Genomic DNA, 25,744 nt, shown 5'->3' with positions numbered 1-25,744 from the left:
TCTCATTTGTGCCTCATGTTTCTCGCAATCGAGTTGAATCAACGAGAGGGAAGCCATCAAAAGAAAGGTCGCCGCAGCTACGCGTCTCCACGGCGACAGAGGCAGAAGACCGAGGTCCCGTTTGATGGTGACAACAAAAGTTGACCTCTTGTGGGTAAATTCCCACTTTAATGAAGCCATTACGGATCCGGGTAGCAGGTAGAACAGTGCAGAGTAGAGCACAAAGCCCTCGTCCCCCACTCTGTCAGCTCCGTCAAAGTGTGCAGCAGAATGATTGACAATCTCAGGAACCCGCGACTCCAACCCGAAACCTGCAGTGCAGCCTTTTCACAGGCTTTTCATTTCAATTACAACTTGATTCTGAGCAGGTTCCTTTGATCCGTCCCAGCCAGCTCTCGGACAAAGAGTGGAGCGCTACTGACAAGTTCATCCCCGGGCTGTGGCCAGGTAAAGTGTACACACACAGGGTGGAAACTCCGGGAGTAGTCCACCCATTGGCTCTCTTCCTTTCCTCCCCTCTGCTCACTTGCTTTTCTACTGGTGGTGTAGATCTTGACGGACATGCCTCTCATACTTATGTTGTGCACTCATTTTCCCTTCGCTCTCTCTAAAAGCAAACACACACACACACGCACACACACACACACACACACACACACACACACAAAGACAGACATCACCGAGGAGTTGCGAAGAATCACTTCCTACAGACTTGAATAAGGTGGAAGATGCAAGTAATGAACATACCAAGGTCAGAATAGGAAGGTCAATCAAACCTGAGCAGACAGATGTGAGGAGAATAAAAAACTATGTTATTAACGGCAATGGATCGGTTGAATAAGATTAGTGTTAACTTAAATGAATTAACTTTTGCCTTTGCTCTGGGCGGCCTTGGTGTGCAGATGGATGGACAAACCGGTATATTGGACCCGAGTATCACAAATACTGTCAATGGTATCAATACTGTGTTGATCCTTTGCAACATAAAGAATCAAAAGATGTACAATGTGCATGAAAAATCCCGAGTCCGATATTTTACCAAAAGAGCAAAGTGTCGCTGCTGTCAGAGTGATCGGAAACCTCCCGAAACGTCTCCGCGAGAAAGACGTCTGCGTGCAGCCTTTCTAAACGTGTCACTTCATCCATGGTTACTGCCTGTGGTTGTAACCAGCCCGGGCCTCACTGCAGCAACACCCCTCCGCTTCCATGCTGCGCCCTCGCTTTCAAAAGCGTTAAAACAGACATTTATTTTCCTTTGGTCGGCTGTCATTAAAAAGCGCGCTGTTTGTCGAAACAGAAGGGCTGACATCTGCGATGCAGCGGCGCGGCACGATCAGACAGCTACTTGAAGACGCGCGTTGATGCGGCGACGCTTGGGTTTTTGTCAAACTGAAATGACAGCGAGGAGTCCCCCTCCCCCCCCCCCCCCCGTTTCGCCAAAACGCATCTCAGCTGTGGGATGAGAACGACGCCTCTGACAACTTTACCCCACAATGTCACCGCGCGCGCCTAAAGGACGGGTCCAGATAAGCGAGACACATGACAGCCGCGGGCCCCGGATGCGTCCGGGGTCGCGACCCGAGGGCATCTTCAGCACCGAGGACAGCGGACATCCCCACGTGGTGGATTTACATGCAGTTACATGCAGCACGCCGTGTATTCCTAGGTTCAATGCGTATTGCTTACAGCGCTGGCGCTATTAGGATTAGGCCGTCTAAAGGGTTATGGCTCCATTCAACGGTTATTCAAACTCCATCCGCTCCTGGGGGTGGACATCAAAGAGAAGCACAAATGAAAGGACGCGCCGTTGTGAGGTCAAACACTGATAGGAGTTGAAAGGGAGGAGAAAAGAAGGGTCGGAGCCGCTGATTATGCTGTAGACCAACAAGAATCACTAGTAATGGCAAATAATAAATGATGGGGCGCCCCAATTATAATTTTTACTTTCTCATTAAATTATTTAAAAGCAGTTTTACAGTGTTTGCTGTTTTCATCTGTTTAGTGCTAATTGAATGTAAGCCTGATATGTATCCCTAGTGGCGTGTACGTTTCCACTCGTTACATGCAAATTGTCTTTTGAAAGAAAACATATTTCGGACTAAGGATTATGGATAAGCTTTATATATATATATATATATGTGTGTGTGTATATACAGTATATATATATATATATATATATAGACTTTTGTAAATGTCCTTTTTAATCCTTTTATCAGCTAACTTACTGGAACATTTGAGAACGATGCACTTTGTAAAAAAGAGCAAGGCGGAAAATAAACTATAAATGAAAGAAAAACACGTGTGTCCGCCTTTGTGGATGTTCATTTGTAGCGGTAGCATCACAAATCAAGAAACAGAGTTTTCAGGGTGGTTATATATCCCGGTGACAGCTCGCTTTCGTTCTCTCTTGCCTTCCCCTCCCCCTTTTCCTCCCTCTTCCACCTCCCTCCCCAGCGAGCTCCATCCCATCCGTCAGGAATGATGGAGTGACTCCCGTGTCCTACTTCCCTCCCCTGTTACATTACATGTGTATCCAAACATCCACTGTGTCTGTCAAACGGGACGTTTCCCGCTGTGTCCATCCCTCTGTCCTCGGCCTGTCCACAGACACACACACACACACACACTCGTGATGTTCGGCAGTCCCGCAGTGCTCGTCGGTCAGTGTTAGGACTGGCGAAACGCGCACACATGCACGTGCACACTTTAACGGAGGAATGGCCCGTCTTTCTTTTTGTTTCGTTTTTTTTAGCCATTCTGCCCGCACATTTCGAACAATGTCACACAAAGACTGATCACTGTGAAGTGGTGGTGTCACCCGGCCCGGGGGCCTCTCCAACAAATAAACACGCCATCTATCTGTCCCTCCCTTTCTGGCCTGGGCCTGGGTTGGGTGTGGATGTAGGTGTGCGTGTGCGTGAATGTGGATGTATTTGTCTGTGTGTTAAGTTGAATTCCTGAGCCTGTGGTTACCAACAGCTTTGAAGTCCTAAGAGCACCAGGGCCCCTGCCCCCCTCCCCGGGGTCCCTGCTCCAGAAGGCTCATAAAGAGAAAAGCAAACAGGCAATAACACCCCGAATGAACAAACCTTTTCTGCATCTTTGGCTGCAGCCTCCTCTCTCAGCTCCGTGCCAGAAACTTAGCTCACACAGGCGTACACACACACAGTGACACACACAGTGACACACACAGTGACACACACTGTGACACACTCGGCGACACACACAGCGACACGGACCGAGGACCTTAGAAGTGTCCATGTGAGATAAGATCAGAATAGCTTTTAGAGTCTCGAACAGACTCATGCAGCCTTTGAATGATGCGTGCACGCCGATGGATGGTCATACGAGTGTGCTGTCGCCCCTCTGTGCCTATACGGTGGTAAACCATATGCTACATGAGCATCTACAGAAGAATTTGCTGAGTTTCCTCGCTCGGAGGGTAATCCCCGCCGTTGGACTGCAGCTGAACGGTGTCTCTAATTAACACTGTGCTCATTAACTCTCCCTCTCTCTTCTTCACTCTCCCTTCCTCTCCTTCCCTCTCTGCACCCAGATTCCCCTGCCGGCTACGGAGTTCTGGAGAGCGAGTCGGTACGGATGCTGCGGGCTTCTCGGCATGCTTTAATTAGCTCAGTTTCATTTTTTTTTACATCAAGGTTATAAAAGATCCTCAAAAACTCAAACACTACTAGAGGGAGTGAAATTGTGGGCATTGATGGAAACAGTATAGATACAAATGAACACAAATAGATATTGCTTGAAGACAACTTGGATTATTGTCAGAAGCGTGGACTCCCCGAAGAGTATATTCTCAGTAGATTTCAGCCATCAGCTGTTGCCGTCTTTTGACATTCATCAAATAGTGTCTAATGACGTGTTTACATCAAAGTCCAAAGTCCATCTCACTGGAGCACTCCATCCAGACACGGTCCTCTCTTTCTAGTCTCTCCTCTCATGCTCGGCTCCAAAAAGGCAGCGTGCCAGGCAGCGCACAGGCAAAAAGGCTGCAGCAGAGAAACCCCTCCACACAAAGCTCGACTAACAAGAGAGGAGGAGACTGATGCAATGGAGCAGTGGTGTAAGACCGGAGCCATCTACAGTATAACACGTCATTCACACAAACACACACACACAGAGGACAGCGTGAACTCATTTGGAGGTGCTGTCGGTGCCCCTCAATAAGAAGCTGAAGAGCTAACAATTACAAGCTATTGTTGTACTCTGATGGACTGTGCGGCTCCCATGGTGAATATTTGGAAACGGAAGAAGACACAAAAAAAAGAATATATGTGATGAGTAATACCTTGTTTCTGGATGTGGTATTATGTGTGAGAGTGTGTGTGTGTGCGTGTGCGTGTGTGTGTGTAGAGCTGCCATGTTGTTGGGGAGAGCCGGGTAGTTATATAATGGCAAACACAAACAAACAGAGTTCTTCTGCGGGACCAGAGGAGAGCCAAATAGCTCCATGAATCCACAGCACTCAGCCTCAACAGTCCGCCTGAACAAATACACACGAAGCACAACCATGTGGGTAAAAAGAAGAGTAACCAATAAATATCCAAAGCAAAAGCTGAAATATTTAAATCAAAATCATTTGATTGGAAGAAAAAAAAAAGAATTGTGTATGACTATAAAATTCAAGGGGGTCACTTTTGGTACTTTAAATAAAAATGTATTTAGATTTAATTAGTGTCTTTTTAAAGTAAAAAAAGAAACCTAAGCTGCACGACAGGATGTATGAACACCAGGGGGCAGAGAGACTCCAAAACAATCTGGCAAAAACACACGTAGCAAGATGGCATCGTTCTTGGAGTCTGCTATGTCACTATGTCACTTCATTATGTATTTGCACTGTCGCTCTGGTGTGATCCGATCTCTCATGAAAGTCTGTGGGTTCCTTTGTGCAAGCGAAATAAAACATGTCTTTTTTTTTTTTCACCAGCTGCACTGGATCTCCGCTATGTCGTCCCAACCAAAACAATAAAATGCAATATCGTTAGAGACTCACTGGCAGTCACAGCAACACCAACAACATTACAGCAAGGCATGTGTGACTCCTCGTTGAAGCCAAGTCAAATCTTTGCTTCGTACCGAGCGATAAAATGGACGGTGAGCCATTCTGGTCCGGTCATGTTTGCCGTGACTAAGCCAATGAAGGATGTATATTGTGTCTGCTTGAAAGCCAGGCGTGTCCGTGCATGAGGACAGCAGCTAAATCACTTAAGCTGGAGAGTGAAGAGTGATATAAAACATTCGACAGGAGACGGTCGGCTGCCTTTGAACCCGACGGCCAAGACCCGTCAGCCACAAGGGGTGAGCGGAGAGAAAGAGGGAGAACGGGGGAAGAAAGGAGAAGGAAGCAAATGAGGAGAGAAAGGCCTTGCTATTGAAAGGCCTTGCTATTCAAAATTGTTTTCTAGAATCAAAACTTAGGCAACGTATCATGTATTTAAATGTGTTTCTCACTTCTTACGGAAGGTAAACCGTGCAAAACCAGCCACCAGTCAAGTCACTCTGTGTGTGTGTGTGTACGGTAAATGTGAAATTATAATAAGCATTATAGTAGTGGCCAGTTTGGGGATTGTGTGTCTCGATGAATCCAGTAAGAATGTAAAACCTGGGTCTCGACGCGGCACACAGCAGAACAGCTGCGAGCATTTGCGCCGCACCCTCAAACCCACTCAAACCTCGACGGACAGACATCCGATTGCTGTTTTTTCGGGATCAAATTAGCGTTGCAGGAATTTCACACCGATGGTAGATAGGAGTTAGTTCACCTGCTCCGGTCTGTTCTAATGACACATGAAAGACTGCCTTTAGTAAGATTAAATCTGGCCTCCCATTCTGGATCGAAAGGCCAAAAGCCCCGCTCACGAAGCGCGCAGTAATCCCGACGACGACTGACACGTCCATTCACCTCGTACAGTGTGAGAAAAATAAAACACGCCACAATGGCCACTCGATGAGTATCGCCCCGATTAAAGAGCCGACGAATGACGGGCTTTGACCAAATATCAAAATATGCTCTGCGTCATGTGAAATATGTAATGCAGGCATCAGTCACCCAAACGCACACATGCGCACATAAGAAGAAGAAGAAGAAGAAGAAGAAGAAGATGAAGAAGAAGATGAAGAAGAAGAAGAAAAAGAAGAAGAAGAAGAAGAATCTGTGTGTTCATACACACACAAAGACACCGCCAGCAAGATAATGAGTAAGAGAGTATTCTATTTTAGTGGTTAAACACACTTTGGAGTCTGCGTAAACAAAGACAACTGCTCTGCTTCTTTCTCTGGTTCCCCATCTCGCTCTTAGACACACACACACACACACACACACGCACACACACACACGCACACGCACGCAGCAGAGACTTGAGCAAACAGAAGATGCTGCTTCAAGGCGTTTGGACAAAGAAAACAAAGCATGAAATATTCAGTGAAGGTGCTCCGTCCACATTTGATATGGACCAGTCAAAGGCAACCACCTCCAATCTAAACTCTTAAATGTACCCAACAAGCTGCACGTCTACAGCAAATACCACAGCATACATTTTGTGGTTTTAGTTCAATCTCCTTTTGTTTGTTCAATTTGCGAAACAAGGAATTTAAGTTATCCATTTATAGAATGTATGCTTTCTTCCCACGTAGGGCAAAGCTAAGAAGACGTGATTAACCTTATCTTTGGAGCCATGGGGTCAAATGGGTGACCAGTGGGTAGTGTCCCAGGCAGACTGTATCTGTCTGTAGCACTTTGTACATGTTTTCATCTTTCTCGCTATCTCTGTGTACGGTGACCCGACCTAACGCATGCACGCATCTATCTGTTAACACGCAGGGCCTGGGGGGCGAGCTGCGCGCTGGGGCCCCTGACGGCTGCACACGGGGGGTTGTGAGGGCCTGTTGGTGCAGCTGTCCCACTCCAGGGTAACACAAGACCTTATTAGAGTCCATTAGACCTCTCTGAAACTAATAAGAGATTGTCAAATACATCCAAACATTCACAGAATTCACAGAGCGACAGGAAGCGATAGGAGGGTGGCGCGAAGGGGCACAGGGGGTCTGCCATTTGTCTACAGAAGGTCCTGTTCTTATATCTGCACTGTTCTTTCCTTTTGAATTTAACTGGTAGATTATAGGGAAAAAACAGTTTGCTTAAAATACTTTAACAACATTTTAATTCATCAATATAAATTATTACGTAGACGTGGGACACTTCCATGTGAGAGATATTCTAATGAATTCACATCATCAACATCTTAAATAAGGAAAATCATTTTGCACATACGGTTTTCCTCTGACACCTGTGACAAAGTTTCTCCTCGCATCTGGACGGTCAGACGGGCTCGTCTGCAGTCCACAACCCCGGAAAAAAAAGGTTCCCTTGGCCCTGACAGCAGGGGCTTGACCTGGGAGACTGCCTTTGATCTTTAATTATCACTGGGCATGGCCCTGGAGAGGACAGAGTGGATGAACACGGGACCATTTGGGGGCCTGCTACAAAACTAGGACGAAAGACAAACTGCCCCCCCCCCCTCCCGACTTCTTACACTTTATCAACTTTAAAGCCATTGTGGAACAGCTGCACATGTAGAGCACGAAGAAAGGGGCTTCTTTCAAATAGATGCTGCATCTGGTCTGCAGGGTGAGGAGCAAATCGAGTATGATGTCGACCACAGGGAAGCAGCCACAGTGAAAGAGAAGGTGGGGGATTGAGGGCAGATGCTGTCTCAGCAGTCCTTCATTTAGGCCGGTCAAAGTAAATATACAGAAACATGAATCAATGGAGGACGACATTAAGCATATGCCACTTCTATTGGCATTTTACATCAGGTACCGTGGTATTTAAAAACATCATGTGGTTTTACACAGCATCCATTTGAATCAAAAGCAAAACATCTTGCTGCAGAGATACGCTGATGAAGTACAGCAACTGTAATTGAAGAAAGCTGATCCACAGGCCGCAGAAGCCACATTCAGGAAATTGAATTTAGCTAAGTTATCTAGTTATTTTATGTCTTTGTTCATGCAGGCCTTTCTCAAGAAAATGCCAAAATAAACAGACGGGAGACTTGTAACCCATTGCACAGCGAGTCTTAATCACACTGGGATGTGGTATGATGAAAGACACTTAACCTTTGAACCCACTGGTTCCTTGATCCCAAAGGGGATGTAACAGTCACTAAGGAGCATCATTTATTTAATGTCTAAGTCGTTTAGGTCAGATTCAGGGAAATTAGGAGGAACAAGGACTGTGAAAGGACAATTTCCAAGCATTAACAAAGATGATCTGGGAGCATTTGTATCCGTAGGTAGCGCTTGAAAGAGCGCTACGTGAGTCCTGGAGCACCAAGAGCCGCCGAAAATGATGATGTCGCAGACAGTTTGAAAACGAAACGTAAAGCTTGGTAGCCAGACATATACTTTGGGGCTTTTATAACCACCTCTGAGGCAACGACAGACTTTGGGGAGAGATCGAGTATCCACAGGCTCCAAGGCCTGCGCGTCCATGACTCCACCAACACCCGCAACCCACGGCCGCAGTTATTCCATTATTCACCATCGGCTCTGGCCCACTCCTTTCTTCTAGGGTTATCAGTCCCATCCCTGCTCCTCTGGTTAAGATCTCCCCCCCCCCCCCCCTGGCTAACGATGTGTCACACAGAAGATTACGATTGAACTCACGCACGCTGCGCCCTCGTGGCTCAAAGACCTGGAAAGCACATCACAGCCCGCATGGAAATACACAGCTGTCCAGCGACACTGGATGTGGCCTACCTTCAAAAGAATCCTACCGAGTGCACACACACGTATACACAAAGGTTGGGGGCCAGACATTAAACGTTCTGAGCTGACAGATATTAAGTGTGACGCTCTTATCTTCAAACACTTTTGCACACTCTGCAGCCCTGGGAAACTTTGCATTGTATCACACAGCACATTAAACAAGGACAGTTTTGAGAGAACCGATGAGTAAAACACATGGAAAATGTCTTACTTTGGCAGGTGTTGCTTCTCTCCTCGTACCCCGGGTTACACAGACACTTCCCGATGGGTACGAGCCACTCCCCCTCCGTGCTGCAGTACATTCGCGGGGCCTCCTCCTCTTTGGAGTGATTGACGCACGAGCCTTTGACCTCCACCAGCGACTGGGAGTCCATGGGCACCGTGTCGGGGAAAGAGGCCAGATTCCTCACGGTGCGGGGGCACTTCTTGAAGTACACCCTCACCGAGACTAAAGCCACGCAGGCGCCCACGTCCTGGAACGCCAGATAGAAGCCCTTCTTGGTCATGGGACCCACCTCCCGCACCTCGGTGTTGAGCTTGAGGATGCGGTCCCCGAGGTCCATCTGGGTGAAGCTCTCGTCGGCGGCGATGGTGTCGATCTTGGTGAACTGGTGCTCTCGGAAGTGGCTCCCCTGGTCGTCGTCCGTCTCCTGGTAGAGGAGGTTGAAGGTCTCCTTGCAGGTGCCCAAGACCAGCGGGATGGAGTTGCAGTCCCTCAGGGTGAACTTCAGCTCCACGTAGATCTTCTGGGCCGACTGGCGGGAGATCCAGTTGGTGCGCAGCCAGTTGTTCTGGCTGTATTCCATCACGTTGCAGACCTGGAAGGTCCTGATGGGAGTGTAGTGCTCATCCACCCCACTGATCTCCTCCCACTGCAAGGAGACGGAGAGCAGGAGAGGCGGAGGAGAGAAACAGAAGACGAGAAGGAGCAAGGAACACAAGAGAGAGAGAGGGAGAGAGAGAGAGAATCACATGCAGGAGAAAAAAAATGGGAAAATTCAAGGTTAAAAGAGCAAGAGTGGTGGAGGGAGGAGATCAAGGAAAGGTCAAATTAAGAAAGTTATGAAGAAGATTAGGTCAAAAAGATGTGAAGATTAGAGGAAGAACGAAGGGTGACAGGAGGAAATAGGGTTTACAAATTATTGGAAAGAGAAGGAAGAGGAGAGAGGAAAGGGTAGACAAGAGAGAGAAAAATAAAAGTTATTTCTACCCTGTAAGCATTAACAGATGAATTATTTAGATTCAGATTCACTCTAGCTGAATACTAAGCATCTAATAAACACTTAAGGGTGAAAATCACACTACCAGATCTCTTATAATTACTCAAATTAATTAAAAGCAAACCTGCTGCCTGGGCCAGATTTGCAGAGCACTGGGAAAATATCTCAGAGTAAAACCAAGACGTGTGATTTCCTGTCTGAAAATAAATAAATGTGTGTGAAGCTGCTTAATTGTTGTTAAATATTAGAAGCAAATCTGTAGTGTTTTTTCCACCCTTTAACTAACATTTTTTTGTTGTTTTTTCTCTACAAATGAGGACTTTCAAGCTGCTGGTTATTTGCATCACAGAGCTACGGTTACTAAAAGAAACGTGCTGAATCCACTATGACACAAAAGAAGCTACCAAGTACAGACAGATGTGAGTGTATACCAGGGACGTTCGTGTCTATCTTACATTTTCCCTCCACTGGGAGTAAGCAATGAGAGGAGAGGAGAAAAAAAGAAAGCTGGGGTCATTCCTTTTGAATTCAACACAGCGGGAAGACTCATTGATCATGCGCTTTGGCTTCGCTGTCCGGGCAAATCAACACTGAATCGGAGCGATGATGAATGGGCAAAACACCTGAAACAGTGGGCTCATTGTGGTTAAAATGACAGTCATTAAAACGAATGGGCCTAAATGTGTAAATGGATGCTTTTTTTTTTTTTTGTAGTCTGTGAAATTTCTAAATTGATGCATGCCCGAATGAGAGAGAGAGAGAGAGAAAGAGAAACACTTTCTGGGTAAGTGGAAACTGAATTATCGCTCTTTTCACACCGCCATTAATGGAAACATAAACCCACGCACACATATGTGCGTTCACATAAGGCTCATGTGAAGTGTTTAGAGTCCCGGAGCAGGCGGACACAGCAGGTGCTTTCAGCCTGAACACAGACACGTTAATGGCGAGCCGAGGGAAGCCGAGCTTCTCTGTTACGCGGCTCGGGTTGTGTGGCGTATCTATGGGTGTGTGTGTGTGTGTGTAGGGGGGGGGTCAATGAGCTCTTGTGCTGAAGGTTGGCCCTCTTGCTTTTCATCTCAGTAAAGTTAATGAAACAACCCCAAGAGACAGAGAGGGAGAGAGAGAGAATAATGAAGAGATACAGCTAAAGCAAAGCGCTAGGACGATGGGAGGGGGGGGGGGGGGAGATAAAGTGGGAGGGAAGCTGAGGGCAAAGATTCCGTTGGTGTTTAGTCTCCCCGTCGTGCTTTCGTTTGGCGTCACCTCATTCATCTGAGTGCGGTCCAAGCTGTCTCCATATCTAACAATAACACGCAAAAGTAGACGGTGCCGAGCGGGCCTGAAAATACGGAGACGTTAACATTTCACCTCACTTTACCTCGCGTTCAGTAGATCGACTTGAATATATATATATATATATATGTGTGGAAATAATGATGTGATGACGCGCAAACAAAGATACGCCGATGAGATTTGGACAAAAGCAGCGAGTCGGAGGGGGAGGGGGAGGGGGGGGGGACGGGAGCTGCCAGTGTGATTAGTGGCTGTTGACATTACGTTTGGATAAGACAATGTACTTGCACAGAGTAACGCAAACAGAGCATCCTAATCTGCTTAGGCTCTATGTACACAGTGCATACTTTCTTCCTGCCGTGGACTGAGAGGAGCCCAACTCCGGATCGACTCATGGGTGCTGATCTGATGCATAGCTTGTGTAGGTCAAGGATATTACCTGCTGAAGGTGTTGACGCAGCGAGCTTGTTGTATACATGTGCCTTCCTTGCTTATGTGTATGTGTCGCTGTAACAGAAAGCGTGACTAATGGGTTTTTGTGGTTATGTTTAGGCATCACGGTAGTGGGTCAGGCTGAGAGAAACGATCCTTGAAACATTTACAAAGTTTAAAAAACGACTTGGGAAAAAAGGGAAAGATGTGTTAACTTGTTTCTCTGGATTTTCAAGAAAACTGAAAAAATGAAATGAAACGGGGGGACCTGGGGCCAAAGTGGTGTGCGTACACCTACACGTGGCACAAAGGGGCAAAATAAACATTAGGAATTGAATCCTGAACGTCTGGGAGACGGTGGTTTGTAAATCCTTGCCCCTCTACACGATTGCAAGTTGGTGCTTGTAGTCTCAACATGGTGTAAAAAAAACATTTAACGAAAAGTCTAAGAGGAGAGTGCAAATGTAAATTGATCGGTTTTAAGAATGTACTCTAGTTTGTGCCGATACCTGTTCGGGTCAAAGAGCTTCTCCACTTAATGTGGATATTATTTCTGCATCTCATTGTGCCACGTTTGATTTGAAAAGTTGCCGTTGCTCTCGCTGAATTGGTTTCTAACGGAACAAGAGGCCCGAGAGGGGAGGGGGGGGGGGGGGGGCACAGTGTGTGCAAATCACTCTATAGATGCTGATGTATTGTGAAGGTGTGTGTGTTTGTGGGCTATGAATATGAACTCCCTACTCCTCCCTACTGTGTATGAGCGCGTTGTTGATTCTATGCATTTGTGTTTCTGCAAAAATTGTGTGTGTGTGTGTGTGTGTGTGTGTGTGTGTGTGTGTGCGTGTGCGTGTGTGTGTGTGGATAGATCTCCGTGTTTGTAAGCAGATGTCTGGTGAGAGCTGCAGGATTTACGTCTTTTCCCTTTATGTACTTTCATGTTCACCACTGTGATGCAAACCCGGGGCTAAATCCAAAGCGAGTGCGAGTGATTGCTCCTCTGCTACAGAGCTGTCTTTGGGAGGTGGTCGGAAGGTTTGCCCCAAATCAAATCCAGGCGTCAGTGCGTGCGACTGTGTGCACGCGTGTGTTAGAGGTGCTACATGCTATTCCGGAATAGATGAACCGATTTGAGCAAGTCGCTTCCTACAGTAAATGTCACCTTTTCTCTCTGATGTGCGCATTGTTCATCTCTGACATGGACTTATCCTCTTCGCCCCCCCCCCCCCCCCCCCTCCGCCCCCCGCCCCTATCACATCGCCGGGTTCGTTAGCAGGGCCTCTGTTTCCTGTTTTCTGTTGCCTCGCCACACAGAAGCAACCCCCGACTGTAAATGTGCAAAACTGTTTGTGTGTCAACCCGGAGATAAATAAAGGCCCGCAGCCCCCCCCCCCCCCAGCCACCCCTCTTCCTGTCTTCTAATTGATATATAACAACACAAGCACCCTACACCAGTCTCTGTGACCCCTAACCCTGACCCCCGATGGTCATAGCTGGGGGGGGGGGGCACAGTTTTAGCGTGGTAGCCCCTGGTCTGTCTGATCTGTGCTGTAGGTAGGTGAGGCGGCTTTAGGAACAGTAAAAAAGGGAGTGTGGTAACCCGATCCGCTCTTGACATTACAGCTACGGCAACAGGCACGTCTCACAGTCCCCCCCCCCCCACCCCCCCACCCCCCGGTCAGCGCACCCACTTCAAAGAGAGGCAGCTCAATGGGAGTTAATGGACCACTATAGCGGTAACAGTGCATTTCTACCGAGACGAGAAGGCTCCATCCGACGTTGGAAGGGGCAGGGTTCAGGTGCATGTGTGTCCCCCGACTGTCCCCCGTACTGCCGCTACAGCTGCAGAGTGTGAGGTCGTAAAAAAGTGGAGCAACGCAACAAGTGCAGAGCTCTCGGGCTCCGTAGAGGTCAGCGGGGGTCATAGACACAACAACTGCAGCGTATCAGTCAGAGGACATTTCATCAGCTGGTCCAGGGGGAAACCTAAATACACACTAATATGCATACACACTTCTTCCTGTTTAATCCCCGAAACAATTGCTTTGGGGATCCTGGAAAATATTGGATTTTCAATCCTTTACCAGTGAGTCACATCTGCAATCGGTTGATACTGTGGGCTTCAATTGTTACATTGGCAGATGTGACCCGCGGTCAGTTTGTCATGCTTTTTAAGCAAGCTGATGTTTAAAATCAGCGCCTTCTTGATTGGGGGAATGTTAAAGCGTGGATTTGATACCGTTTTGAATATGTTGTCCAGCTGTTAACTTAATGTCGGTCAGAGGATTTTTCATCAGCTGGATGGAAAGAAAGTAACCACAAAGCTATGCTTCCTCATCCTCTCTGAGGCCTTGCTCTCACTGCTAATCTCCGTCGGGCTTTCCTCTGTTCTCTCTCTGTTTTCGGGGTGGGGGGGGGGGGGGGGGGGAGGGGGTTATGCTGGTCAGGCTGGTGGTAGTAGGGGAGGCGGCGGGGGCTTAAGTGCCCTTGGGTGACTAAAGAAGTTAAAACGGCAGTATGTCGGGGGGAAAATAAATAAAAAATCGAGCTGCTGAAGGGGTGAACCTAGTCGGAAAAAGCTCTGGCGTCGTACCACGCATGCACCCCCACCCCCCCCCACCCCTCCTCTTTCGGGCCGGAGAATTGGAACGTGAGATGTGAACGAGTCTGTGTGAGTTCAATTATTTTTTCATTATTCCTGACAGCATATGCAGAGAGCTGACACTCGGTTGGCTTTCTTCTATAGATGTCAATCATCTTGATTTGGGCACAAAAGCTCAGTCAACCCCATTGTTGGCTTTTTAAGCAGTTACACAGCGCTGTGGGGAATGAGCCTAAATATGTAAAAACATTCCACTGTCCATGCAGCTTCCAGGTTTTTCCTTCTTTTTATTGTTTAATTAATCAGATGCTGATTTTCCCATGAGCAACCTTGTTTGTTGTTCGGGCATAAAAATGTAATATGTGAAATAAGATTTGTTCAGATTTGATTTGATTGAAATACTGGCTTTGAAAGCTTTATTCAACTTATTAGCTCTTTAAATCAATTCAAATATTCAAACCTTCACTTCAAACTTCAAAACCAGCTGAGCAAAGCTTGCGCTTCTTTTTGAAGACAAAACAAGACATAAACAGCAACGTTGTTGTATCCCCTGCTGGCTCCTATATGAAAAATGGACTTTACTTTGAGCGAGCCCATTATTTCTATTTTGTATGCACAGCCAGTGTCTGGGGTGTTGGTTTGTTGCTGAAGAATGCTTTCAAAGCACACAAGAATGTAATCTTTAACACTCTTTAGTCTTATGAAGGGCTAAGCCCCCTGGACAATGCTCAGCAATCAGCCTGCCTCCCAGACAGATAGCAGTATATCTGAATCAGACGCACTTCACACACACACACACACACACACACACACACACACACACGCACACACACAACATGCACTTGTCAGTCTAGCCGGTGGCTCCGGAGTGAACATCCTATAAGGCTAAGCTCTTAATTTGTTCTGACCAAACCACGGCGTGTCTCAGTAGGCCAATAGCCATGGCCTCTCCATCAACGTGAGTGTTTGTGTGTGTGTGTGTGTGTGTGTGTGTTTTTGAGGGTGCTCAGTGCCACTGCCACATTATGAGAAATCATTTGTGAACAGCAGTCTCCCAGGGCAGGCTGCTTATCAGAGCGCAGTCAGTGGATGACGTGAGTAATTACAGATGATTCACCTTGAGGACTTGATCATCAGCAATATCTCTCTCTCTCTCTCTCTCTCTCTCTGTCTCTCTCTCCGTGTCCTTCTCTTTCATCCTTGTTGGTCCTCCCGTCACTCCTCTGCTCTCTCTTTCATTCCTGTATTCCCTTTGAACGCCTCTGTGTCTCCCATCCCCGCGTTTCCCTCTGCGGAATCGTCCTCTTTTTGAATGACATTGGCTTCAAATCCTGCGGCATTTTTATGAACTATATAACCACGTCTTCTCTTCGGAATTCTTTCAAAGGCAAATGACGTGAGGTAAAGCAGAGCTCGCCGCACACCCTCCGTCACGCATTCCAGCCCTCCGAGCCGGATCAAGTCTCCGATATCGCATTTTCCTACACTCTCGCAGCTTATTATTATTGCACAACATCAATCACGACGAGGTCACGCAGTCGGCCCTCAGCCTGTATTGTCATTGCATTGAGCGACTTTTCCTTTCGGGGCAATTCCTTTGTTTGTGGTTCGCCCTCGTGAAGAAAACGCAGGGTTCGGCGGTGCCAGCGGAGTATGTGGCCGAGGGAAACGAGGTCTGGCAGCTCCACGGAACAAATGACTGGATTACCGTAAGCCACTGCCAAGGAGCAATTTTAACACTTAATAAAGAAAAAAAGAGTGTGTCTGTGTGTGTGTGTATGTTTGTAGGTGAGGGCCAGCCCTGAGGCACAGTTGTCTAACTAGCTACGCAAATAAACACTGAGCGGGAGCCCACTGGAGGGACTCTGGTGGAGGGAGGCTGATAGATGAAGCTGTTGAGATTTTTTTTTCTTCCCCAAAAGAATGGCACTGAACGCTGGAACGTTTCCAGATCTGATCAGATTGTTTTGTTTTTGTGGAAAAAGATCACACCATTTCAGCAAAAATAACTTTTAAATATGAGTGTTATATGTATATTTGTGCAATGCACATGGATGGAAAGTGACACCAAAGCCGAAATGCGGACGTGAGTGCTTTGATCAGGAAATTTGAGAATTCTCTTTTTGTATTTTTATGATGGCATAAGAGTCACAGACTTGAAGAATGTGTGTTATGGGACTAGTATTGTAGCATGTGTGACAAACGGGATGGTGCTTATTTTCAATCGAGAACAAATGGATTAACAAGTGGAATATTAACAATGGAATTACAATGTTAACATGCAGCAGCAGTAAAATGGTGCCGATGTAATATTTACTAAAAAAGGGGGCTCATCGGCTATCTTGTGTGGATGCTTTATTGTCCACAACCTAAAATCCTTTAATGCCTTAATCTCTCTTTAAACACATGCACACTCAAATACACAAACACCCGCGCAGTGCATTTTCCCTTAAGCATCTTGACCATATGGCAAGCTCCGAATGCTTAACCTTTAACCCGGGAGACCAAGAACGGACAAAAAAAACGTCTAAAGTGAAGTGGGTTAATCTGCACTTGGCTCATTGGGTCAACATGGCATAGGGAGAGAACCACAGGAGATGGAAATCCTGATTTCATGTGGTGTGGGGTTGAATCCAACAGCCAGTTCATTTGCCCCCCCGCCCCCCAAATGTACGCATATGGAGACATGATGTGGGTGGATGTAGAAGATAAAGGATACTCACCCCATGCGACGGGTAGGAAATCCATCCTAACTCCCCTTGGCTTGCTTTAGAGTCTAAGAGGTTGACTGTGGGGAGAAAGAGAAAAGGGAAAACAAAGAGAACATGTGAGTGTCGACTCCTTGTTAGCCCCAATTAGCCTTCATCTAATCCCACAGGAGGGATCGCCAACCTCCAGCGATGATCATGACTTTATTTACTCAGCTGCCACACACACACACACACACACACACATATACACGACCACACAAACATGCTACACACATCCTACGCTGACCAACCGAGAGAGTCGGTTGGCTCTCTGGTCTCGCCGTTGTAAAGGATCAAAGCAGAAGTTGGCCCGGGAAAAAAAAAAAAAAAAAAAAACTGGCGACAACACCGATATCCTGAAGAGATATTTGACTCAAACAGTGCCAACATTCCAAGAAAAACCAACAAGGAATCTCACGGTGTTGACTCTTAACCTCCGTTCTTGTTACGCCCAGACCCATGATGATTGGAAGCACAACCACATCACGTCTAAATTCAGATGTAATCTCCAGTTTCGGGGGGGGGGGGGTGTTCAGAAAGGCAATTTGCGTCTGTGAAGACGAAATACTACCCTACTACTTCATCTTCTTGTCTTTTGTAATATTCTTTTTAAGATAAAAAATGAATTCATATCAAAACACCAACTGAGAGAAAAATACGTGTCCCACAGAAGAATCAGGAGAAATTAGACAGGGAGCTCCATTGGTGTTTCATAGGGTGAACATCATGGTCCCCAAAGCAGCGTGCTCGTGGTGCTCGGTGTCGTGACATGGCGGTGGACTAACGGCCCTCCTATTCCACACCTCCTCGGACCAAATCAGTTCACACTGCAAACGTGCTGCTCACAGATTCTACCCACCGGCCCTTTATGTGGCCCGAAATCTACTCCGACGCAGAAATGTGCCCCTCTGGCCGTACTATTCTTAGTATGTTCACATGGCTGTGGTGTGAGTTATTGTCATCGAGCACAACTGTCAGTATGCACCATGACATACGGAGGGGGGGGGGGGGAATGTGCAGGCCGCCTTGTGCTCCACGGATTCCCCACTTAGAACTTCTGTTTGGGTCCGTCAAGCCACGATAGCTAAATACATCCACTTCAAATTAGATAGCGTAATAACTATTTCAATAGCAGCAATAAAACAGAGGGAAATAAGTTTAATAGTAACAATACTGATTGTCTGCTTCCCAAAATGTCGACATCCCAAACAAAGATGAAAAATGGACGTCGCTGTGATTAATAACATGCACACTTGGCGACCTGCATGAGAAAGTGCAGGACGAATAATCAGCTTCGGACAGATGGTGGAACAAAAAAAAAAGATCCGTTCTTCTGATGGTCTCCTCTTTTAAGTTTGAACCTGAAACTCCTCATCAAGAGAGCCAATCAGTCCACAGCTCAACACACACGTAAGAGGGCCTACTCGGACGCACCAAGACACACACACACTCACCCGAGTGAGTGGCGCGCACACACACACACACACACACACACGACTACGCGAAGCAGCCGCGGCGCAGTCGGGCCCTGCAGCTGCAGCTCTATTCGCTGTGAAAAACATGAGGAATACAATCTCCCTGCACTCTCCCATTCAACACCTCGGTGAGGACGGGGGAACACGTCTCCGGCGAAGGGTCAGCGAAGGACTGCCGTGGCATTGTGGGAAAACTACTTTAAAACACGAGCAGAACTCAATATGCAGAGAAAAGTGTTTTTTTTCTTTTTTTTGCCCGGTCCTGTAAAATGACTGTTGTTTCACACGAGAATAAAGATTGAGATGGATATCATGATTTTCCTTCAGGCGGGTCTGATAACTATCAGCCGGCGTGCCATGATAAAGAGAGTGAAAGGGAAAGTGGAGGGAAATTCTGGATTTGAAAATACTGAATTGAGGCTCACCTGAGCTGCAGGCGTGCCAGGCCACTCATCCAGCTGAGTGGCAGTAGACACGTTCCTATTAGAGGCTAATGAAGCTATCTGTTCATGTCAGATAATAGCAGCTCAGCAACCGGGGCCATTGCTTCCAATTTACATTTCTCAACGAGCCGAGCCTACCACTCAAATTGGGCCAAGCGGGGGAATTTGATAGCAGAAAATTAGACGGCTCTCATATCGGTGGAGGGAAAAAAAAAAAAAAAACTCCAGCTGGACTTGGCTGAGGAAATCATCATCCGCGCGTGCACACACGCACACAGCTACACAAACACAAAATGCATGCAAAAACACCACAAGTCTACTCAGCTAAACAAAAAAAAGGACCAAACCGCAGCAAGGTGTGCACTTCATCCGAGGAACTAGACATTTTGAAATGTGGCCTGAAGCATAATGAATGCAGTGCGCATGCAGTCTTTCAGATGCTCACTAAAAACACCGTTTTTCCTGCACACAAGTACTCAAGAGAGGCACAAAATAAGAGCGCGTGCACAAAGAGTCTTTCTCACTCTCACCCACACACACACACACACACAAGCGCGGTCGGTTAGCAAGCTAGCGTCAGCCAAGCATGTAGCCCCTGCCCCATCAGGGAGCGCCTCTGAACGGGAACTAGGAGTATTAATAGCAGGACTGAGCCAGCCTGTCTGGGGAGGGAGCGAATCATCGCAGAGGTAGAAACAGGTGAATCAATACATAAAGCTCCGGGCCGCCATCAAACACCAACCAAAGTTGGAGAATAATCTCTGCCGCGCGCAGACAGAGCCTCCTGCTATGGTTTCATAGAAAAAAATGGGGATGGGAATGCGTGAAGGGGCGCGCTGCTGTGTCATCAAAACCCGGTGAACCCAATTCTCTTCTTCTTCTTCTTCTTCATTTGACTCGCTGGTGACCAACTATCGCTCGGGCGACGCCTATGCTGAAATATTTACGTGAAACATTTGGGAAAAGGACCCATTTTCATGTCCACGTTCTCATCATCTAACAGCTGATGTGGAAGACCTGCTCTGCATGCAGACACACACTTGAAGTGCCGCAGACGAGCGGAAGAAGGAGCCGTCAGTCAGTGTAGGATCAACACATGGCCCGATCGGTAAAAGCAAGTTCCCGCCATCTGGACTGCGTCACCTCCACTCGGACTAGAGAGGAACGTGGTGGTGGTGGTGGTGGGGGGGGGGGTTGTTTGTGTAGCATCTAGCGTCTCGCTGGGAGCAGCTTCGTTGCACCGTGCATGTGGAGGTTGGCAGGCCGCAGTGCAGGCAGAGCGGGGCGACTCGTGTCTGTGTTAAAGGGTGAAGTGTTCACCTCCCATTATGAATTATTCAAGTGCACAGTCGCTCTGTCTGATGTTGCTGCTGCTGCTGCTGCAGCCCCTCTGCCCCCATTTCTCTTTCTTTCTTTCGTTCTTTCTGTCTGTCTTTCTTTCGGTTCTTTCATAAACCATCTGCCTTGTACGTATGTCTTCTGTATACAGAAGCATGTAGGCTGAAATTCTCACTTAAAGGGATAGAACATCTCTGCACACATGACGTATGATCTCATTTCTCTTTACACCTGAGCAAACCAACACTAACAAATACATAAAAACCCAAATATCTTTTTTTTTTGTTTTTTTTTGTGGTCAATCTGAAGTCTAAAACTGGCACCCTCCATCTACAGCTCAAGGTTTGCTCAATGCACACATGGGAACTAGATAATAATGTAGATAATTGCGTTTGCATTCAAAGAAGGGGCACGTGTGAGCACATGCGCAGCACCTGTGAAAGGTGCCATCGCTCACAGACGGACCGTCTGTCCCAGCGGGACCTCCGCGCCGGGCTCTGCGGGCCGAGCCTCCCTCCGGCCGGCTAAAAATACCCGCGGCCTCCCGACGCCCTGCAGCGGGCTAACGTCTCCCCCACGTAAACGGGGGGGACATGCTGCACCACCGTGGGGCAACCAACTTTTTATTATTATTATTCTTTTTTCGATTTAAGATTGACACAAAAAATAGACATATATATAATTTTTTTTTTTTAACAAAATCGCATTTCCAGGCAAAGTTTCAATGAATCTGCGGAACAAATTATATTCTCCGGGACTTAGGCTCAACTTTTTCCTTTATACACGACCAATGAGGACCTGAAAGTCCGTTCTTAAAAGCAGTGGACACACGAAGGATGAGATGGGACGGAGAATAACTCGCAATAGAACTAGACCTCTGGTTTCTTTATACATGGGGAGGGAAATAATAAAACGCGTTTAGGTTTCTCCTAATTCAGTACAAAGAAGAGGTTCGTCTTGCTTGAAAATATGTTTTTCTTTACTTCTTAATTCAGTAATAATCAATGGATTCCCAATAAACCAACAAACAGTCACATAGAGCCTTCCAAGTGGTAAAATAATATTTAATGCATTTGCTAATTGACTGATATCGATGTAATATGAGGTCAAAACACATTTCTACGAATTTACTGAGCCTTTAATGACCATCCATTTGATCGAAAGTTCGCAGAGAGGCCATCTTTGTGAAGTCTGGGGGCTGTTTCATAATCAGCTGTCTTCATGTAAATAAAAAGGCACGTTCATGTAAACAATGGCCAAGGTTGGCCAGTTGTCAGCCCCATGACTGCGTTAATATCAATACACTATTAGTATTGTTTAAAAGTGCTGCAGACGCTTCCCGGCACAGTTGGTGACAAAACCAGTTGATCAGTCAACTGGTCTCAAATGGGGTCCAAGGCCTGTACGCTGTCCGACAATGGAACTTTAGTGTCAAACACGGCGCCGGTTTGTGAGTTTCGAACTTCATGATGCTGTTAGTATATTATTATTATTATTATTATATTTGTGTGATAGAGGCTGCGAAGAGGAGCCAGATCGAGACGACCAACGCCCTAATAAACATTTCATTCGGACTCCTTATGCGGCCGTTCTGTCCCGTTTCGGTCTTTCTGTGCAACATGGAGACGCAGCAGCTCGACACTGACACTCTCTGGCTGATTTACGTCTGGTAAAGGTGAGTTGGACCGGCAGATTGGTTTCACGTATCGAGACTTCGCACTTTGAGGTTCGCTCTCTCTCTCTCTCTCTCTCTTTGTGTGCGTGCGTGTCCTCGCTCTCTCTCTCTTTTTAAAAAACACTTTAAACCCTCTGTTCTTTCCTCCCTCCCTCTCTCTATATCGCAAAAGCAAACACGCACCCGTACACGGATACACGCACACGCACAAAGAGCGCATGTATATTGTATTTTCTTTTGTTTCTCTTTCCCCACAGCGCTGCTATGAAGCCCGTCAGCTCTGCAGCTCATAATCGATTTACTGTACATCTCCGTGTTGACTTCATGTGTATCACGAGTTTTAGATGTATTGGAAGTACAATCTCTCTCCGGGCGGACTTGCTGCAGGCCTTCACTAGTTGACCTTGTCACGCTCCCTTTTGCTGATTTACTTTTTTTTTGTTTCATCCAGTTTTCTAAATCTCCAAATCACGATTGCATGAGATAAACGAAAAATAATTATCTCTAAGAAGTGACAACTGGGCAGATAACTGCAGGACACGCGGCGCACTGGACGATCGAAACAATCGATTAATTGGGTACCTTTTTGGTGTGGCGTGATTAACCGATAGCTACAACCAACACTTTCGTTAAGAAGACGCATTTAGATTTTCAGATACAACTTCTTGGTTAACTGTCCCACAAAGTGATGCACACATTTAAGAATCATTTGTATATGAATAAGAAACAAACGTAAGTGGGCTAGTTATTGGTTTGTTACAAAAATAAAAAAAAACAAATTAATCGGAAAGAACTCAATCGATGTTCGATTTGGGCTCTATTTGTCCCGGTTAACTTTCCCCTTTGAATGTTTCTGTCAGATACGGAATGCTTTCCTGAACTAGAGGCCGATACTTTCCATCCCAGGACTGAGTTACTTTGTCACAGTTGTGGAGCTGTAGGAAAGGATCAGAACATGCTGCTGTAACACGTAATTACGGAAGAGAGTATATTACTCCCATTACAGGCTCAGTCCGATGCAATTAATTACTTTATTTGTGTTACACTTTAAATCACGTGGGTATCTTCGTGCGAAGCGCCGGTTCTGAATATGATATGAGCAGTGAGTGGGAAACATTATATCACAGTGGTGTTTCTTACAGGGAATAACTATAATTTTGAGTTTAGTCCCAATAGACAGTTTGACCTAAATCTTCATCCAAATGAATTTTCCCCTCCCTGTGGCCACTTTTAATCTTTACAGAACTCATGTGGCTTCCATTTTTACTTTGACCCCGCAATAAATACACTTTAACATTGATACGTATTTATCCAACGGGTTGTTTGTTTGTTTTTTAGGGAAAAAACAGAGGAAACAAGCTGTGAATTCAAGCGACTGAATAAGTAGACAAAGTCCTATTTGAAAAAGAGACTTCTGAAAGTGGATGGTCGGCTTTATATTCAACATTTCCGCACACGCTCTTTATCGCTAAAGAGTGGCCAAAACTTGGAAATAATTCCAATTAAACCGTAATGCTTCGTGAGTTTAATGGAGAGAGAATTCCGAACGCAGGCATCACGTGGCTCTATAAAATAGGCAGTTTTACTGAGCCGTTTCGGTGAATCCAGGTCACAGCCACGGAAAGAGACGCCCGCATATTTACGCACAATGCGATCGAGCTCATCTTATATGTGCTGCCTTCACATCGGCGACACTGATTATGTGGGGGGGGCGGGGGGTCCACCCCAAATTGTGCTTTGGATCAAAACTGACAACCGGCGATCAACGTGGACCTCTGGAAGAAAGACAGTCACCGGAGTTTCCTCGCGTCTCTTCGCCCCATAACAACTCTCCGATGGGCGCATTGGGAACGCGTCTCGCCATCGACATTTAAATAACTGTTACCCCCCCCCCCTTCCCCTCTACCCGTGTGCGATGTCGTACGGCGTGAGGCTGCACTGTCCTCCTTGAGTCGGGTCTACTTTTAAGTTCATGGTCTAAATGGAGAACATCCGCGCCCCCGGTCTCACCTCCACGCGCTTTTCGATCCTCCCGTCGGTGTTTACCTCTGTGGCCATTTGGACAGCAGCGAGTCCGCGGTGAGCGCGCGCAGCTCCGCTCCGCGATGTGCACCGCCGCGCACGCTTTTGCACACACACACATACACACACGCACATACATTGACACTGGCGTCCGCGGGCGGAGTTCACTTACCTTCATTCGGGGGGTAGATGACGGTAAACGCGGGAACAACGCAGGACAACAAAAGAGGTAAAATGGGAAGGAGTGATCGCGGATGGCAATCCATGGCGGCGGATCAGAGGTACATAACTCCATGAAGCCACTGACTGATCTGAGAGCGTCTCCTCTCCACTCGGCGTTCTCCCTCCCTCCCTCTCTCTCTCTCTCCCTCTCTCCCCCTCTCTCTCGCCCCGTCTCCCTTCGGTCGGAGCGCTTTTCCGCTGGGTCCTACAGACTCAGGATATACGCAGCGCTCAAGTTCACCACAGGTCACTTTGGATCCTTTGCGCCTCCTCGGCGTGTTTTACACATGCGACTGGGTTCAAACACGGAATTAGGAGTCTCTCAGGTTAAGAGCAGAGAGGAGAATTAGTAGGCAAAGCGTGACACCGTCCCCGTGGCATATGACGCAATGTTTATCAAACCGGAAGGTAGATGCAGAGAGTAGTTTGACCATAAGAAATGTGAGCATTTATTATATTCTATTGTTATATTATAGTATTGTTATATTATCATATCTTTTTTCAAAGCATCAAAGTCAAATGACTGGCCGGTGACTTTGAGTCCTGCACAATAAGTGACTTGGTTTTCATTGAGACTGCAGAGCAAACCGATATTACCAAAAGGCACCAGCCAACAGGACCCTGCGACTCTTGATCCAAAATCTAAAATGGCCGGGACTTCAATGTGATATAACCATATCATGGAACTATTAGAACCAGTTGTCTTGGTCAGAGAGAAATGATGCAGATTATACAAAGACTGTTTTAAATTGAACAATAAATGCATGTAAGCAATTATTTGTACAGAAGTACAGAAATGAAACAAGCTGAAATTATCCTAAACATCGCTGAAAGAATAGAAAAAGCTGAAATTATTCTAAACACTGCTGAAAGAATAGAGAAATAGAGAAAATACAGAAATTGTCCTCTCCTCGGCTTCACTCTCCAACTGCCGAGAGCCCCCTCAAGGGCTAGCTGTGCAGATTGTGAGCGCCTGTCATGGCACTCCCGTCTCTCCCGTTGAGCTCTCTTCACTGAGGACGGCTCGATGAGGCATGCTCCCAGCGGCTCCGGTCCAGCTCGTGCTGAGGCAAAGCGCCGGATGTCTTCATGGGGATCAGAAATGGATCTCGCGGAGGATTCCGGGACGGCTGAGGCTTTTTCCCGGCCCTTCACCGCGGGACCCAGGCGCTCGTTTCCGGCGTGGGAGGCATGCTCCGCGGCTTCCTCCACCCCGGACAAGTCGCTCTCACGTTCTTCCGGCTCCGAGGAGCTGGACGTGGTGAGTGTAGAGGCGCCGAGGCGACTCATTCCCCCGTTTCCGCCAAAGAACTGCTGGAGGTCCTCACACGAGCCGCTGCCAGATTCCATATCAGCTGGCCGGCGGGTAAACAGCAGCCTACTGCTTCCGGGAAGCTGCAGGAGCGGTTTTTACCTACCCTCCGCGTCGGTGCTTGCCGTTCTTCCCAGACGTCCACACTGAGGTGTCGGCGTCCTGGAGTAGGC

At 47.0% G+C, this 25,744-nt stretch overlaps 1 protein-coding gene across 3 annotated transcripts in view; it reads right to left on the bottom strand.

Annotated features, from left to right (window-relative positions):
* The window catches only part of epha3 (eph receptor A3), a 75,606-nt gene extending 51,204 nt beyond the window's left edge, over positions 1 to 24,402 (bottom strand). For all 3 annotated transcript variants that reach the window (XM_037488069.2, XM_062564798.1, XM_037488065.2), the window contains exons 1-3: positions 24,210 to 24,402; positions 17,058 to 17,122; positions 8,999 to 9,659 (exon numbers count right to left, since the gene is read on the bottom strand). In XM_037488069.2, the coding sequence (XP_037343966.2) occupies positions 8,999 to 9,659; positions 17,058 to 17,122; positions 24,210 to 24,303 (820 nt within the window). In that variant the 5' untranslated portion in view covers positions 24,304 to 24,402. The remainder of the gene's footprint in view (positions 1 to 8,998; positions 9,660 to 17,057; positions 17,123 to 24,209) is intronic.
* Between the last annotated feature and the right edge of the window lie 1,342 nt (positions 24,403 to 25,744).

Source organism: Pungitius pungitius, chromosome 10 (assembly GCF_949316345.1).
Source record: "Pungitius pungitius chromosome 10, fPunPun2.1, whole genome shotgun sequence".
NCBI classification, from domain to species: domain Eukaryota; kingdom Metazoa; phylum Chordata; class Actinopteri; order Perciformes; family Gasterosteidae; genus Pungitius; species Pungitius pungitius.
This window is presented reverse-complemented; position numbering and strand designations above follow the sequence as displayed.